The sequence below is a fragment of the Rattus norvegicus genome, chromosome 13 (genome assembly GCF_036323735.1).
Source record: "Rattus norvegicus strain BN/NHsdMcwi chromosome 13, GRCr8, whole genome shotgun sequence".
Taxonomy (NCBI): Eukaryota; Metazoa; Chordata; class Mammalia; order Rodentia; family Muridae; genus Rattus; species Rattus norvegicus.
This window is the reverse complement of record NC_086031.1, coordinates 105,721,564-105,739,989: the sequence shown is the minus strand read 5'-3', so window position 1 is coordinate 105,739,989 and position 18,426 is coordinate 105,721,564. Positions and strand designations below refer to the sequence as shown.

At 46.4% G+C, this 18,426-nt stretch overlaps 1 protein-coding gene across 2 annotated transcripts in view; it reads right to left on the bottom strand.

Moving 5' to 3' along the window:
- Positions 1 to 380: 380 nt before the first annotated feature.
- The window catches only part of Ints7 (integrator complex subunit 7), a 53,402-nt gene continuing 35,356 nt past the window's right edge, over positions 381 to 18,426 (bottom strand). The window contains exons 12-20 of one of the 2 annotated variants that reach the window (XM_063272191.1): positions 16,499 to 16,636; positions 15,138 to 15,344; positions 9,807 to 10,001; positions 9,352 to 9,455; positions 8,567 to 8,635; positions 7,037 to 7,169; positions 5,064 to 5,162; positions 3,452 to 3,637; positions 381 to 1,773 (exon numbers count right to left, since the gene is read on the bottom strand). In XM_063272191.1, coding sequence (XP_063128261.1) covers positions 1,471 to 1,773; positions 3,452 to 3,637; positions 5,064 to 5,162; positions 7,037 to 7,169; positions 8,567 to 8,635; positions 9,352 to 9,455; positions 9,807 to 10,001; positions 15,138 to 15,344; positions 16,499 to 16,636 — 1,434 coding nt within the window. In that variant the 3' untranslated portion in view covers positions 381 to 1,470. The remainder of the gene's footprint in view (positions 1,774 to 3,451; positions 3,638 to 5,063; positions 5,163 to 7,036; positions 7,170 to 8,566; positions 8,636 to 9,351; positions 9,456 to 9,806; positions 10,002 to 15,137; positions 15,345 to 16,498; positions 16,637 to 18,426) is intronic. The other variant, NM_001191675.1, reaches the window with a different exon arrangement.

The following is an 18,426-nucleotide window of genomic DNA, read 5'->3' as shown; positions in this document are numbered from 1 at the left end:
GGCTAAAGTCTGAGTGTACAGAGACACACGCAACTTACCACAGCCCAAAATGGAACATCGACTCAGCTCTTTCCATATCCAGCAAAGGACGCGGGCTCCGCACGCTGCTGACCAAGTGCAGACTGTGCACGGTGTGCAGCTAGGGGGCTGGGGTGGGGGTCACTTACAGTGGATAAGTAGACGTGCACATGCTGTGACAAGCAGAATTGGCTATGCAGAGGGAACATCTCAGAAAGCCAAGTGAACTCGGGAACCTACTTCTCAGCCCCAGGGCCGATGGTCAGGAATAAACAAAAACAAAACCCTAAACAGCATTTTAGAAAGTCAAATCCTCTCATGTATCAGGATGACTTTGAAGAGGAAATAGTAAAACACAAGCAGAGAAATTAGGAGATTTATTTACACAGGGAACCCAGGGCTCGCACCCTTAGCAGCCACACTGCACTCAACACCGACGACCACCCGGGCTATGGGCACCTCAGCTCGTCCTGTGATGACCACTAGCGCATGCGGTGTGTGTCCGCATGACTGAAGTAGAAAAAGGGCTTTTCTGGCCAGCCAGAGTCTGTTCCCTGAGCATCCCAGCCGAGGTTACATAACGGAGATGGCTGTGGAGACATCAGGTGTAGAGTCAACACCTCATCTAGAAGAATCTGTCCCCTCTACATCAAACAGGAAGACATATGCGAACCTATTTCAATTGTAGAAAAAATGTCCACACTAGTCACACACCAGGAAAAACAACACACTATTCATTTCCAACTGTTCTAAGTAGCTGTGAGCTGTTTTTTTTTTTTTTTTTTTTTAAAAAGACCAAAACAATAAACTAGCATGGCCTTAGGGCAGGAGTGGGTAAGAGGGACAGCAATGCAGCAGGATGCTGTACCTGTGGACCACAGATGCCCACAGACCAGCAGGCAGGGGCTGCGGATTCTCCAGCCCTGGACGCCCCGCAGACCGGACAGTACTGTCCTCTGCCTACCTCAGAGCCCCAGGTCTGGGCCAGTCAGCACAATGATTCTGGCAGAGACATAGTCAAATTTACCAAAGATCTGTGACTATTCTTAGAAGAAGAAAATCTCACCGACCACAAAGAATAATACAACAAAAATGCTAAGTGTGAGGCGAAGACTGGGTTTAAGAAATAAAAAAGAGGGGCTGGGGATTTAGCTCAGTGGTAGAGCGCTTACCTAGGAAGTGCAAGGCCCTGGGTTCGGTCCCCAGCTCCGAAAAAAAAGAACCAAAAAAAAAAAAAAAAAAAAAAAAGAAAAATGCACTTTTTTGGCTAAAAGCCAGGTTATTTCTTACACTAAATTTTTAAGAAGAAAATAATCACCAGAAAGCTACATTACAGAAATCAGTGAGTACTGGATTTCACACTGTAGCATTCACACTTAATGCACACGGGGATAAGATTCTTCCTGTAGTCTGACGGCTGTGCAGTGTGGTAGCCGCATGCTTGTGGCACAGCTAAAACCGGGTGTAGGCACCGCGAGGCTGCGGCTGCGGCTGCGGCTGTGGCTGCAAAGGCTGCTGGGCTTGCTGCTGCTGTAGGCGAATCTGCTGGGAATAGGGGTCTTCCAGGGATTTGACAAACATGGTAGTTCTGGGACCCGTCTTCCAGACGATGCCATTGGCATCTCTCACTGATGACTCCACTGTAATGCTGTGCGTTCCAAGGACAGCGAAGTTCAACAGAAACTGAGTGCTGAAGTAATCATTATGTGGCTCGACCCTCTGCTCCATCTCATTGGTCATGCTGTCAACGGGAATCTGGAACACAAGAATTGTTAACCAGCAAGAGCTGCTTACCCACTGTTCTCCTGGAGCTGGGCCCTGTCTAGGGCGCTGGGAGACACCTGCAGACTGGGACAGGCACAGGAATTCTCATTACAGTTCCCAGTTCCCAGCAACATCTGACATCCCTCAACCATAACAGGAGCATTCTACACAGTCCATACAGCCCACCCTTCATCACTTAATCAATATTTATAGAGTGGTTAAGGCACCATTAATCAAAGAAAAGGGAAGAGAATGTGGGAATGGAGACTGAGCCTTATCAGAGCAGACAGTGCAGAGAGGAAACACCAAAGAAAACAGAGACGACAGCCACCAGTCTCTCCTCAGCTTCCTACCTAAAGCTGTGATGATGAAATGTATGCATGTGCATGTGTATGCACATGTATGTGTGAGTGTGTGCCCATGCGCACACATGTAGTGGACCCCATAGGTCAATGCTGGGTGTTTTTCCTCAACCATTCACCCTCCACCTTTACTTTTTGAGATCGTGTACCAGTGGACTTTGTTCTCATGGATGTATTTGGCCAGGGTGGCTGGCCAGTGAGAGTCGGGAATCTGTCTGTCTTCACTCCATCCCTTAGGGTTTGTACTTGGGTTGTGGGGATCCAAACCCAGGTCCTCACACTTGCAAGAAGGCACTTTACTCACTGGGCATTCTCTCCAGTCCTGAATGCCCCTTTAAACCTTTATCCCATCTCTTGTTGTTACACAGCCTTAGTTCAAACACATCAGACTAATCTGGGGACATAATGTGGATTAAATCACCACAAAATTGTTAAGAAATGTCTGAGCAAAGAGACACTGGTGTCTCCTGGGCACACATGCAAGATGCTGGTTTTGGATAGCAACAGCAACCTGATTGATGCTAGCTCACCTACCTCAGGACATCTAGAGGATGCTAGCATGATGCTAGCTAGCTCACCTACCTCAGGACATCTAGAGGATGCTAGCATGATGCTAGCTAGCTCACCTACCTCAGGACATCTAGAGGATGCTAGCATGATGCTAGCTAGCTCACCTACCTCAGGACATCTAGAGGATGCTAGCATGATGCTAGCTAGCTCACCTACCTCAGGACATCTAGAGGATGCTAGCATGATGCTAGCTAGCTCACCTACCTCAGGACATCTAGAGGATGCTAGCATGATGCTAGCTAGCTCACCTACCTCAGGACATCTAGAGGATGCTAGCATGATGCTAGCTAGCTCACCTACCTCAGGACATCTAGAGGGAGCAAATTTCCAAGGTTCCCCCGGGACAGGGTGACCTGCACTGTACATTACATACCGCACGTGGGAGGCAGCACTCCTCCATGAGGAGGTAGAGGGTCTTATAAACAAGGTTGTAGGGCAGGAAGCAGGCATGAGGAGGTGAGAGCCCTTGTTTTCCTTGCTCTAGGAGCATAGGGACAAGCTCTCTTAGTTGCATGGGACTAGGCTGGGTAAGAAACCTGATCAGAAGCACAAGGTCAGATAGTTCTTGCTGTGTGGACCTCAGATAGGTTCCCTACTGCACTAAAGAGTCACAGAATTCATGTTTTGATCTCTGCTGGGATGCTCTGTCTACTAACTGGTTCAAGCTAAGAAAAAAGAAAAAGATTAAGTCTCCCCAAGCCCCAGCTGTGCTATTAAGTTATGACCTCGATATTTACCTTGTAGTCCTGGCTGGATTTACTCTGGAGTGTAGAAGAAACATTCAGACACACAGATTGGATTCTGCGGAACAGTCCTGGTTTAGACCCGTGCTGAACAACGCCTTCTACCTTTAATGCCAGCTGCTGGTTATTCTGTACAGCAATGGGCTCTGCAGGGTTCCGGGGAGAGGGTGACAGAGCAAGCTGCAACAGAACAGTAAAGTAAGTGCTGTCCACCAAAACCAAGCTCTTCAACAAAGCTGGCCACACCGATCACTGGTGACTGATGACACACTCTCGACTGTCCCCGGCAGCTAGCTGTTCCCAGGACCTCATTGTGCTGCCACTACCCTGCAGAGGGACCATCCACATCAAGCTTCCTTTTAATATCTTTGGGCTCTCACTCAGACCTGTTTAGTTTGAGGGAGGCAGGCAAAGGCACTGGCAGCCAGCAGGGGAAGATTCAATGCACCATTTCCTCAGGGGAAATGCTATGTGTAAACGTTTATGTCCACTGGGTATCTCTTTGCTTCTAGAAATTTTTTTTATTGTTTAATTCACTTAAGTAATTTAACATAGACTCAATAAAAATATAAACAAACTTAAAAATCAAAGATAACTCACATTGATGGAGTCACTGTGGTATTTAAAAAGAGTCAGTTTCCACAACGAACACAAAACAAATTGGGAGTGTTAAGGTTGATCCTGCAGCCTCCAGGTTGCTAAGTAACATTTTAAACTTAGTTTTTCTTAAAAAAAAAAAGCACTGCAAATCCCAGATGCATCTTAACGGCAGAACGCCCAAGCGTGACGTCGCTGAGCCTGCTTTAGCCTGCTCCCTTCTATAACCACCTTTGCTGCTTATTAAGGTCTTTTTGGAACATTAGTTGCAACCGAGAACATTAAATGAATGCAGAGTTCATTGGACACACTCCCTGACAGACAGAAAACAAGCTGTCTCTCTCAGGAGACACTCTCCTTCTTTCACAATTCTATTTTCTGAATTAAAAATAGCTTTTAATTTTGAGTGGCTTAAGCATTTCAGTGCACTAACTCTCGCTGTAGGTTAGTTCCCCAGGCTTGTCCTTCAGTGGCTACAGGACTTAGAAGGCAGGCCTGGTGCTGCAGTGGTAGCTGGTTCCATCAGAGCTGAGCCTGCTCGGACACAGACAGCCCCTGCAGTAGGCTTACTCACTCCTGGAGGTAAGAGGTAGACAGGCTCCCATACCCAAATGCAGGTCTTATTAGAGTAACTTTCAAACCCAGTTCCTTCCTCAAATCATTAGATGAAGGGGCTAAAGTCTTAGGACTACACTCTTACCTATGCTAAAGTAAAGATAATACATCTTAGTGATGTCTCGTTAAATCTTCAGATGAGAGCTAGCTGGGTGTTTTTATTACATTTGAGGGTGTGTGTGTGTGTGTGTGTGTGTGTGTGTGTGTGTGTGTGTGTGTGAGACGCGCGCACATGTGAAGGTCAGAGGACAACTTGTAGGAATCATTCTCTTCTACCATACGGGTCTTGGGGATTGAACTTGTGTCAGGTGCGGTTACTCAACAAGCCATCTCTCCAGCCACATTTCGCTGGTTTTTAAACCTGTATTAATCTTAACTGTTTTTTCTACCTTACCTTGATGCTGGTAGACTGCAGTTTCTGGAAAAAGTATCTCTGAAATGAGAGAGGAACTTTCAGCAAAGCGATGATGGCATTGCAGAGGCATGCTGTGTGCTGTGGGAGAGAGGAGTCAGCTGAGAAAACTGCCAACAAATGCTTCCAAGAGCAACACCACAGCAAGCACAACACCCCCAACTACACGGAACACAGCCATCCATGTCGAGAGTCAATCATGGGGCTGCAGAGAAGGCCCAGCAGTGAAAGCACTGATTGCTCTTTCAGAGGACCTGGGTTCAATTCTAAGGCATGTGCTAGCTTACAACAACCTGAAACTCCAGACCCAGGAGACCTGACACCCTTCCTGCTTCTCAGATATAAGGCACACGTGTGCTACACTGACAACTCAGTCAAAACGCGCATGCGCGCGCGCACACGCACACGCACACACACACACACACAGAGAGAGAGAGAGAGAGAGAGAGAGAGAGAGAGAGAGAGAGAGAGAGAGAGATAGATCTAGCTGCTCTTCCAGAGGACCCTGGTTCAATTCCCAGCTCCCACATAGTGGCTCCCAACCATTTATAAAGGAATCTTGCCCTCTCCTGGCCTGCAAATGAATGCACATGCAACAGAGCACTCGTACGTAATTAAAGAGTTAATTCACTCACTCATTAAAAACAAAAGAAATGTGCCTGGCAGTGGCAGCACACACCTTTAATCCCAGCACTCCGGAGGCAGACAAATAGATCCGAGTTCGAGCCCAGCCTGGCTACAGAGTGACTGCCAGGACAATCAAGGCTATACAGAGAACCCTGTCTCAAACAGCACCACCCTCCCCCAAAAACTGCAATCACAGATTTCTACTTTATGTTCTTATTTTCTAATTTTTTTAAAAATTAGATTTATTTACTAGTTTTATATTCTGTGTTTTCAAGCCTGGCAGCATGATGGAATCACATGGATGATTCTAAAAGATGCTGTCCTTTGTCTAATGGCAGGATTATGCTGTCATTAAACCCACCAGACGTACTGCATTCAACACGTTTAAATATACTGAACACAATACATAGTTTCTGTCAGCCTGCCCTCCAAGTGCCCTAGACACTCCAATACTTTGGCTGTCTGTACCTGTGTGTCTGAAAGCTCTAATGCTGGATCCACTGAATGAGTGCCCGGCTTCCACTCTTACTCCTGGTATCACGTGGGGGCCAGGTCTGTTCCACACTCAGAGCCAACTCTCTTTGGGGTTGGTTGGGAGGGATGACCGGATACTGATATGGTTTTTTGTTTTTTTTTTTTCCCCCCGGAGCTGGGGACCGAACCCAGGGCCTTGCGCTTCCTAGGTAAGCGCTCTACCACTGAGCTAAATCCCCAGCCCCACTGATATGGTTTTTAAAAAGCTCCCAGAGTCACTCTAGTTTGGAGTTAGAGTTAAGAATTACACAGCTTCAATCTGATTGTTCAAGAAGCATAAGATAAAGAAGTTGGCCTGCACCTTCACGAGGTGGGCCTGATAAAAGCTGCCTGCACCTGGGGAAGTAAGAGCTTCCATGTCATATGGTCACGCGGTCAGGAGACAGGCTAAGGGCTGCCACGGATGGGCCTGTTTAACTCATCACTGGTGTTTTGGTGGATAAATGCAGTGAAAATGTAAAACCGAGAGGCTGGCTACCCTAACTGCGCAGTCCACTGACAGGGATTATAGAGTGCGTCTGAATTAGAGGTAACAGGCCAGAGGCAAACACGCAGTAGCACAGATGGAGTTAACTAACTTATACGAACTAGTTGAGGACAGCCTAAGCTATAAGGCCTAAGCTTTCACAAACGAGAACAGGTTCCTGTGTCATTATTCAGGTGCTGGTGGGCTGATAAAGGTTGGTTACACTTGTGTGATATTTCTAATTTGTCCTTTACAATGAAGTCTTAAATAAAACAATAAAATTTTTAAAAACTCAATGATAAAAACTTAGCAAACAAATGCCACTTGCCATGTAGGAAACTGGGGCGTACTTCCGGTTAAGCGACTCCACCTCCTCTAGGACGTGGCTGTACACGGACATCATCCTTCTCTCATACTCGCTGTCCGCGTGGGCAGCGCCTGTGGACCCATACTCCTGGAAACTAAGTAGAGACCAGCAGTTAATCCAACCCGAGCAGTTACTCCTTCGATACCTCCGTGCATTTGCTAAACACGGTCCACATCCACACATCACCTTACAAAAATGAAGTTATTTCCAATTTCAGGTAAGGAAACTGAGGCTTGGTAAGGTTAATCTGTCTACACTTATGTAACTATTAAGTGAAGAGCTGTAATTAGAACTCAAATCTGACTACGAATGACATAATTCTTAACTACTCACATGAAGGTGTTTCATTGTCACCATACAGGAAAGACACCTGAGAAGGGGCCAGCAAGTAACATACTGATATGACATCATATAAACATCAGACAGAGAGCAGGCTAGCAAATCACTCAGCATGCCATTAGACGTGGGGATGGCTGACACTGGGCTATCTATGGCTGAAGAAACACTACGAGCAGAGAGCCTGGAAGTGAAACGGAGCACTGGACGGAGCACTGGACAGAGGGAGCACTGGACGGAGAGAACACTGGACGCAGCAGGGGTTATGGGGGCAGAGCTAGGAAAGCCTAGATTCCCTCCTGTCCTCTTCTCTGAAAACATGTCTAACAGAGATAAGACAAACTCTCAAATCCTAAATACATTTGCAAAGGGCTATCTGGAAGTGTGTACAGTACATGTAATTTACACACTAACAGGCCTTTAATCCTTTCAGCGCAACTGTTGCTGTTAAGGCACTTCAGCGAGGCACTACGTGTCATCTGCTCACTCTCCCTCCATGACCTGGGCAGAAGGAGCTGTGCCTACAGCTTATGCACCCCTGCCTCAGTGAGAGCAAATGCACTGAGCGAGCATGGAAGACATTTGTGGCCACATCTGCCTGACTCCAGAGCTCTCTGTTCAACACTTTAACTTTCATTAAGAAAAGAAACAAAAATATTACAACAGAAGCAGTAAGTGGAAGAAAATATCTGTGTGGCTGAGACTGACATTCTCACGTACACGGCAGAGATCTCAAACACTGTGCTGACACAAGCGGTAGGTAAGCCACAGCTTGCAATCTCAGGCTTCCCTGGCTTCAAACAAAAGAGAATGCAGAATGGAAGGCATCCCAGACACACTGTGCTCGAAGTCTTCTTTAATAGATACAATTATTTTGAATAATTCGTTATTGGGGGAAAGGAAAATGATTAACTCAATCTCTCATCAAAGCTTAGTCACAGAGAAGAAACCGTTCACACTCAAACAACTCCTTCTCAGTTACCTCGGTGAATGCTGTAAATGCAGAGGGGAGAGGGTCCTCCACAGCTTCCTGTCCTAGCCCTGAGACCATAGGCAACCAGGAGAGCACTCTGGCTCTCCTCTCTCCTTTTTCTAAAACACCGGCACAATCATCAGGTAACAACGCACTTACAAAGCAAACGTCATTCAACTCACCTTGCTGATTCAGGATCCAAAACCAGGGCTTCTATAGCGTGGGCTATCAGTAAGCAGCTCTGCTGCTGGCTAGAGCAGTGTTAAGTCACACACGAGAACACAGAACCCACACATACTTCTGCCACAGAGCATCCATTAAGTTTCAATAAATCAATCAATGAAAACTCCAAGAACTAACTCATAAGCCTGACAACGTCAGAACAGTTTGTTTTCTTCTTTCCAATGAGACTGGAAATTGCTAATAAAAAATATGGATGGCTTCAGGGAACAGATGTAGCGGTGACTACAGCAAAGGAGAGGGAACCAAGGTCATCAGTCCCACGTGTGCTGTGCTGTGGCTGTTAAGGGAGCCTTGCTGAGTTAGTTACCTGTTGGCTTCCATCTCCTGACTCACGTGCCCGTACTTTGGGGGATGACAGGTGTATCACTGCCCTGTGCACAACTCGGGGCTGTGGCAGCTCTTCTCTGAGGTAGACAAGACCACCAGGAAGCCATCCCTTTTTAAAAGATTGGCTTTAAGAGTAAAGTTAGCCAACCTTTGACCCCAGCCCTCAGGAGGCAGATGCAGACAGATCTCTGAGTTTGAGGTCAGACTGGTCTACAAAGAGAAACCTTTAAAAACTTAAAAAACCAAACCAAAACAAAAGCTTAAGAATAATTTTGCTCCTACTAAATTTCAAAGGAAGAAACCACTACTTAATATCTATATTTTTAGTTGAGCAAATTTACTCTCCATTTCAGAGACTACTTCCCAAGAACAAGGAGCCCCAGGAAATACAGGATACAGTTCTACGTTCCTCAGAGTTGCCGAGTCTGCATCGAAGGACGCCTGATAGAGATCCCGGTACCGGGAGGCAAGGCTTCGGAACTCTTCCATGGACTGCTTCATCTACAAAGAAGGAAAAACAAAATCAACAAAGACGGCTAATAAAGTTATAAATGTTCACAGGGTGTAATAATTTACTTATGTTATCTAGAGACAAGACACTTGCATCTTCGTTTCTTCGAGCTTCACTAGGATAACTAATACTTTTATAGATATTCCAACTCCCTAATGTCATCCCATTCCTTCTGTATAATACACAGCACTGGGGCTTTTAAACAACACATCGTCATCTTATTTGGCCAAACTGGTGAGTAAGGATGACACATAACATTGATTTTATTTGTACAACCTTTCATCGTCAAATGTCTCTGAAGTAAAAGTGACATGTGTAGTGGAGAGAAGAGAAGACATTGCCTGATTGGAGATCCGGCCACACCTCTGAAGATCATTCCCTAAGGTCATGGCAATCGTCGTGGCGATCGCAGGGGGAGGGCTTGTCTTCAGGCTGTTACAAGTACAAATAAGTTGCGAGAAGGCTTGGAGAAGATCGATCCTGAGTTTCACAAACTCACACTGAAAGCTTAAAGGATTCAGTGGCGTGCTGGCAGCCTGGAATAAAGAAAGGAGCTTCACGAAAAGTCACCTGCAGCTTTAGATTCAACCATACCTAACTACAAATCCTCAGGGGAAAATGCACTTGAAAGGTGCATGAGCAGACTCTCCTATCTCTTCCCCATAATATACAGGAGGATGCTTTAGCACAACACAACACACAATTATTTACACAGCATTAAAGCTACTAGGATTGTTAAGCACCTGGAGATGATCTGAAGCACAGAGGAGAGGAGAGGAGGGGAGAGGAGGGGAGGGGAGGGGAGGGGAGGGGAGGAGAGGGGAGGAGAAGAGAGGAGAGGAGAGGAGAGGAGAGGAGAGGAGAGGAGAGGAGAGGAGAGGAGAGGATAGAAGCTCATGGAATATCATGTAAAGGCTACAGCTTTCTTTTTAATGCAGGACTTGAACATGCAAAGATTTGGACATCTGTGCCTATGTGAGTGCCTGGCACAGATGGGAGGACTGCGTTCATTAGTTTATGCACGAGTCATAAAAACATCGATAGGTATATACCTAAATTACCATGTGAAAGCTGTAACACCAGAGACACTCACTACTGGTAGCATCACATGAAAACCTGAACATCTTGTTGACATTCAGATGCTCCTCACTGCCTAACCTTAGCAAGTCACCTGCTCAGTCATTAGCAAGACATCACAGGAGGCTTTAACGGTATTATCATCAGGGAGGGAGGGAGGGAGGGAGGGAGGGAGGGAGAGAGAGAGAGAGAGAGAGAGAGAGAGAGAGAGAGAGAGAACACCAGAGAGTGCACTATCATACAAAGCTTCAAGAGGTGAGTGAGTCTCCAAGAGCAGAGTAGTAGCCATGCAGAGTGGGCTGTGAGCTAAGTCCCAGCAGCACAGGCAGAGAACCTCCTAGTATCCTAGTACAAAAGCTAGAAATATGTTCTGAATAAAAAGCACACACTCAAAAGTGTGCTGACTTAACAGTAAATGGAGGTGTGGTAAATTAACATTCCTCTACAAGATAGCTGCCTCAAGTATACTGATGTGCTTTCTTTTTTTTTAAATTTTTTTTTTAAATTTACTTTTTATTTTATATGCTTTGGTGTTTTGCCTGCATGTATGTCTATGTGATGGTGTTAGATCTTGGAGTTACAGACAGTTGTGAGCTGCCATGTGGTTGCTGGGAATTGAACTCATATCCTCTGGAAGAGCAACCAGTGCTCTTAACCCCTGGCCATGTCTCCAGCCCTGGTGTGGTTTCTTACTACCATGTCTCATGGTGGTCAGCCAGGAAGCAGGAATGTTGGTTGGGTTCTAGGACTAAGTCCCAGAAATCCCATCGTCCCAGTGGAGCACGCTGTCCTCTGTGGAGTGTTCTACTTGTAAATAACAGAGCTTATAGTGACTCCTGCATCCCCTAGAGAAGCACACATTTGCCTGCTCCCTTCTGCAATGGTGGAGACCCTTGAAGCACTGTGAATGATGAGAAATAATAGCTATCCTCAATATTTGACTATGCTGACTTTTTAAATCTTTCAATAGTTTGTTTCAGCTAAAAAATAGCTTGTATTAAGATACTAAAGAGATACTTCAATTGTTTTTAATGTCAGGTTTGATTTAATCTTATAGGAAGATGGAAGGAAGTGCTTTACTACATCTGCCTCTTTAGCTTTACTTGGAAATTTTAAATTTATTCCTGGGCTGGACAAACGGCTCACAGATCAACAGCACTGCTGCTCTTCCAGAGGACCCAGGCTCAATTCCTAACTCATGGTATCACATGGTGGCTCATAACCACCTATAACTCCAGTCCCAGGGCAATCTGATATCTTCTTTTATCTTCTGTAGGCGCATACATGAAGGCAAACATCAAAATAAAAATAAGTCTAATTGAAAATGAAAATTAGGCAGTTGTGAGTCACCTGATGTGAGTGCTGGGAACCAAACTTAGGTCCTCTGGCAGGGCATCTTTCTCATGCCTACTTGCTACTTTTAACTTAACTGTTTGTTACCAAGTTTAGAAGAGACAGGAGCACAAGTAAGTGTATGTGACTTGGAACAGAATAGAAAAGCAAAAGGTCCAGGCATTGACGTCCTAACAAGTACTCTAAAACCAAAGGAGAAGCTGGGAAGGTCTGGCTGACGATCTGAGGTGATGAGCTTGTGTGTTACACAGAGGGAAAGCAGTGTGAGTACAGAGCACACAGAAAAGAACACAGCAAAGAACAGAGTTCATCACGAGCAGAGAGCGTTAACAGGTCCTACCCAGCGCCTAAAAGATGGGGGGACACCTGGGAGACACAGCATAGTCTATGTGAGTCTGCGGTGTCAAGAGGGAGACAGTGGGACATTGTTTACTCTTCTCAACCCCGAAACTAAAGCTTAGGTGAGCTGGGTTCTAAGACGAGCAGATACAGCCAACACCACGAGTAGCCAACAGAGTCTAAAGAGAGTCCCCAGGAAAAAGGAAAACAAACTGTTTTACGTTGAGCTGAAGTAAATGGCAGGCTAAGTAAGCAGTCCCAACTCACTTCAGTGGCTATTTTAACTAAACAGTTATATTTGTATTACAGATCTAATTAGGCTAACATAGAAGGAAACCAGACAGAAAAACAGCAAGAGTAGCCATCTTAGGTATGTGTCTTGCTGTGTAAGCATCGTCACCTTTCTTACCCTGCAGAACTCAAACCCATATTCTTCCTGCCTCATGACTCAGGCAACTACCATCTTACTTCCTCTCTCTGTGGACTAAAGTATGTGTGCCCCCACCCCGACCCCTGCCTATTACAGAGGGGATGGAGGCAGGACTGAGCGCCTGTCAGGCAACCCCCCCTCCCCCCAGAAGTGAATCTCAGACCCATTTCCTAAACATGCATCATCTCTATTTCTATGAAGCAGGACCCTCCATCACACAGCAATGCACTGGGAACCAAGTGCTGTATCGTTGCTGGTATGTAATGTGGGACACACCAAACACAGAATCTGAATCTCTCTCTCTCTCTCTCTCTCTCTCTCTCTCTCTCCCTCCCTCTCTCTCTCTCTCCCTCCCTCCCTCCCTCCCTCCCTCTCTCTCTCCCCTGCTCCCTCTCCTTCTCCCTTCCTCCCCCCTCTCTCTGTCTTTCCTTCCCACCCTCCCCTCCCTCTCCCTCCATGCTTTGCTCTGGTGTCGTGTACGCGCTTCTTCTTTTTTCCAGGGAGGGCCTCACACTGGAGCTCGAGCTGGCTTCAATCCAGCAGGCACACAGGGTACACACACAGGACAGCCTTCTTGCCTCAGCTTCCCAAGTGCGGGAATTACAGGTGTGAGCCAACACTGCAGCTTCTTGGCTCCTGTTTTATGTTTTAATCTTTAAAGAACAGTGTTTGGCACCGAGCAAGTTTTGGTGTTGTGATGAATAGAGTGATGTCACTTCAGCAAGGGACAAACTTTTTGAGGCCCAAAGCCCTAGCTCAGGGCACTGAGGCAGTGTAAGAGTTGAGTCTTAGGCAGAGAGAGTCTACTGTCAGCCAACTGCTCTCCTGTGTAAGGATCCTGGCTGTACCCATTAACCACAGACATTATAAAAAAACAGAAGACTGCTAAATATTTAACAGAATTAAAAAAAAAAAACTATTTCCATCTGTCTCACTAGTATGTGGATCTATCTGCCCAGCAGATTTTTGAAAATTTTCACTTTTCTTTGAACAAATGTTTGGTCAGGAGGCACTGGATCCACTGGAACTAGAGTGACAGGGTTGAGAGCCACTGTGTGCATACTAGGAACCAAAGCTAGGTCCTCTGGAAGAGCTGCCAGGACTGAGCCTTAAGCTCCTGTCTGGTTCCTTTTACCACTGAATGATAAGAACTTCCCACTCTTCACAAACTAGAAAACCGAGTCATCTTATCATCCACATCAGCACATTCTCTGTGCCTCTGTTAGCCTGATGGAGCATGACAACCTTTCCCTTCCCTGACCAGTCAGGGCAAAGTGGCAGTCAGGGCTGCCCACGAACATGGAGAGGAGGGCTGAGAGGGGTGAGCGATTAGTGTGCAGCTTCAGGGTGTGAGAGGGATGGACGGGTGGGGAGATGAGGGCTATGTCTTTATGAATGCATGTTCCAAATCCTTGTCAACCAATCCTAGCAGGACTTCAGTGTACCACAGTTGTCGGCATAGCGAGCCTATGACATCTACTGTTAGTTTCATCTGGAACGTTGCTTTCGGAATGGCCCAGGCTTAGTAATATTTAAAATACATCATACACATGCAAATAGGCCTAGCCCAATATATGTGTGTCACAATGCTTTAAAAATGGTTAGTGCTGAGCACAGAACCTCTTCCTTTTTAGGGAGAAATGTCTTTTGACTAACACAGGAAGGGCTGGGATAAGTTCTTATTGAGGATGAGGTCCACTTCTGCAAAGTGGTGAAAAGTTCAGAGGATAAGGAATGTTTCCTTGCAGTCCTTTCTTACAAACTGAGAACTGTCAGTGACTGTTACTTGGAAACCCCACATTGCTAGAACCACAGTCACGCATTAGAATTCAACAACTTCTTACTTATTAAGCAGTGGCTTTCAACCTGTGGGTCATGACCACTCTGGGTTTTTCACAGGGGTCACCCAAGACCAAAGGAAAATAGATATTTACATTACAATTAATAGCAGAAGTAAAATTACAGTTACGAAGTGGCAGTGAATGTAATTTAAGGCTGGGGGTCACTACGGTACAGGGACTGTAGTGAAGGGTTGCACACTCAGGAAGTTATAAGTAAAATACTCACTGGGGATGCCATGACAGTGTATCTGCCTACCCGCATGTGGCTCCAGGTTCAGTCCTTACAAACACCCTGCAAAACCCTCTGCTTGCTGAGCGCCGGACAGGAGAGAAGAGAGTGACACCTGTGCTGACGGTGGCACCGCACCAAGCCACGGTCTTACCAATTAAGAATGTAGAGGAAGGAGGCTCTCTCCAGAGCACTTACCCCTCTGCCTCGAGTCAGCAGTTTTCTGCACACGTGGCAGACAAAATAGTTTTCATCAACTACGAATACTAACAAGAGTTTTGATTCTGTGTTTATGTATTTTCTGATATTACCACCAGGTTTCACAAGTTGTCAAAAGAGGAGAGCCCAAGGCAGAGGAGAGCATCCTACGCCAGTCGCCGCCCTGACTGGGGAGAGGACTCACTGTTAAGGAGGCGATCCCTTTGTGGTAGAATTTCAAAGACTCAGCAATGCAGGAAAGTGCTGAGCTGAAGCTACCCTCCTGCAGCCCAGTCAGACACTGCTCTGCGTGTGAGAACTCCTTCAGACTGTTCAGCCAGAAGTAGAAGTGCTCTGATGCGACCTGCGTCAGCAAACTCTGGTAGAGCTCTCGGGCCATGTCATGGTTGCCCTAACAAAGAAAGAGGCCAGGGTTAGGCTCTACAGTCAGCAAGCAGAAGACAAACCCAGAATAACCCAAAATCACGCCTATGACATAACTCAAGACAGTCTAAATATTTGTTCAGGAAAAATATGCAAGTGGATTTTTATAACACAACACCTCAAGTTCTTTACCAACACAGCTCCAACTGTAACTCAAGCCTAGGACTGAGTCTAAAGCACAGCAAGTGCAAGTGCCCTGTATCGTCCTGCAGGCCATTGAGGAGCTGAGAGTTAACTGGTGGAGGGTGAACAGCACTCAGTACCTTAGAGGCAGCGAGAGGCTCACGATCCTCGACATGTCAACAGTGCAGGCTCTCTCCTCCAGGGAGCTGACACAGAACCCGCTCCAACCACACACTCTGGTCTCTGGACTAAGCCCCAGGTTTCTATGCTAACTACACTTTGTATTTCTTAAAGAAATTCAATGATCGGGCTGGGGAAAAAAATGAAAAGAAAAAGTGTGCTGATAATGTGTGCTGACAGAAATAGCAGGTGGGAAGATGCCTGGGTCCCACAACCCACAGCAAAGTACAAGTGGGGCTAGCAATGTCCAGACAAGTGTGCACCGTCACCTACTTATCACACTGACCACAGCTTATGTGGAAAGTTAAGTTAGGACGGTCCCTGTGCCATCCTCAGAGACCGTAAGTAACAAGCAACTCTGAGAATAGGCCCACGGCTCTGTCTGAATGCTTGGTTCTCAGGGAGTGGGGCTGTTTGAAGAGACTACAGGGACTAGGAGGTGTGTCTCTGCTGCAGTAAAGTGTCACTGCGGTTGGGCTATGAGGCTTCAAACGTCATGCTAGGCTCAGTGTCTCTCTGCCTGATGCCTGTTTGTCAGGATACACAACTCTCAGCTACTTCCCTAGGACCTTCTTGGCTATAGCCAAACTCCCACCATGATGGTAATGGACTAACCCTCTGAAACTGTACGCCAGCCCCAATTAATGCTTTTCTTTTACAAGAGTTGCCTTGGCTCTGGTGTCTCTTCGCAGCAACAGAACACTGATGAAGACAGCTTCCATACGTAGTTCGAGTTCTGACTACAATAACAACTGCACCATTTAAGGTGCACGGGCTAACATCCCACCAAGCACCTTCACTCAAAAGGGAAGCCCATACCATTCTGGAAGCCTGCCTGGCAATCCGGTATACGGTCCACCCACTGGAGACGCTTTCAAGTTGCTGCTTGATTACTGCCTTTACTTCCGCAGACAATGCTTTCTGGCTGGCTACGAAAATCACAGTAGCCAAACTTACCTAGTGGACAACAAGTAAAAAAAGACATGTAATTTTATTCATAGACAAAGATCAAAATTAAAGATCACTAAAACAGAAGAGAGTGTAGGGTCACTGAGATGGCTCCTCAGGAAAACACGGCTGCTGCCAAGCCTGATGACCTTGGTTCAGTACCTCAGCCCTACACGGTGGAAGGAAAGTTTCCTCGGCCCTCCTCGAGCACTTGTACACACTGACAAAAAATAACTAAATAAGCATAATAAAAAGGAACAAAATGGACTTTCTGTGATATTTATTTTACTTATCATGTTTAAGCCATTAAGTAATTAAGTATTCCTTTACTCAGAGCACTGCTTATAAAGCAAGTAACTAGAAAAAATGCTCACAATTGAGAGATGAATTATGATAGTCGCAGTGAAATAAATCCAGAGATCAATATCAATCACTAGCAAGAAAGGCAAACCAAGAAAGCTGGCTTGGCCTTTCCACAGCTAAAATATGCAGAGCTACGCATGCATTAGTTGGGGAACTGAGGTTATCCGAGTACAGCACTCGGAGAAAAGGTGGCTGTTTCCGGAGAGGAGGAGGAAAAGGAGGAGTTAACGCAGGGAGTGTGACGGTTAACCTTTGCTGTCAACTTGACTGGATTTAAAATGACCACCTGTGCTGGATAGTTGTGTCAACCTGACAGAGGCTAGAGTCATGTGAGAGGAGGGACCCTCAACTGAGAAAATGCCTCAGTAAGATCAGGCAGGCACAGCTGTGGGGCATTTTCTTAACTAGTGATTGGTGGGGAGGCCTCAGCCTATTGTGGTGGTGTCATGCCTGGGCCCTGGTCCTGGGCTCTGTAAGAAAGCGGGCTGAGCAAGCCAGGGCAGCAAGCCTAAGCAGCACCCTCCATGGCCTCTGCACCAGCTCCTGCCTCCAGGTTCCTGTCTTGCTTGAGTCCCACCCTGACTCCCTTCAGTGATGGACAGCGATGTGGAAGTGCGAGCCGAATCAACCCTTCCCTCCCCCTTGTCTTCTGGCCATGGCGCTCCATCCCGGCACCAGATCCCATATTAGGACATCACGGGCTCACAGCTCAGTGTGTCTGTAACGTCTTTCCAGATTTTCACAGAGGTGGGATGAGTCACCCTCCCATGATGGCACATCCCATGGCTGAAACCCTGGACCAATGACAAAGACAACAAGTGGGGTGCTCATCGCTCTCTGCTTCCTGGCGTCCTGTGACATGACCACCCTGGAAGGCTCCTATCACCACGCTCTCTCCACCATGCGGCCAGTGCCTGGCTGACGGTGAGCTCAATTCCTCTCCTTCCTTAAGCTGCTGTCTATTTGTCACAGCAAAGACAGTCAGTAAGGCAGGGTGGAGACAGGGTAGATTTCACTCCACAGCTAACACTGTCAAAGCCAAATAAAGACCACAGTTTGAGTCTCATTTATCTGTGAGCAGGTCGGGGCGAGCTTAAGTTGGTTCTACCACACTGGCTGCTGTGACTTCTCTTGGACTCTCTGTTTGTCTCTTCCAACTCCAATGTGTTAGTTTTCGTTTTCCCTTCTATTATATTATTATCCCTTAGAAGCCTGTTCATTTTCTAGTGAGAGACAGAAGGGGGGTAGGTCCAGATTTGGTGGTGGTTGGGGGGGGGATGGGTGAAGAATTGGGAAGAACAGAGGGGAAAACAAACAGAATCTATTATGTGAGAAAAAAAAATCTATTTTCAATAAAATGAAAACCCCAAACTTGAAAAGCATTTCTTGGTGTCATTGATTCCTGCTGTGGTCACTCTGTGGGTGTGACTGCCAGC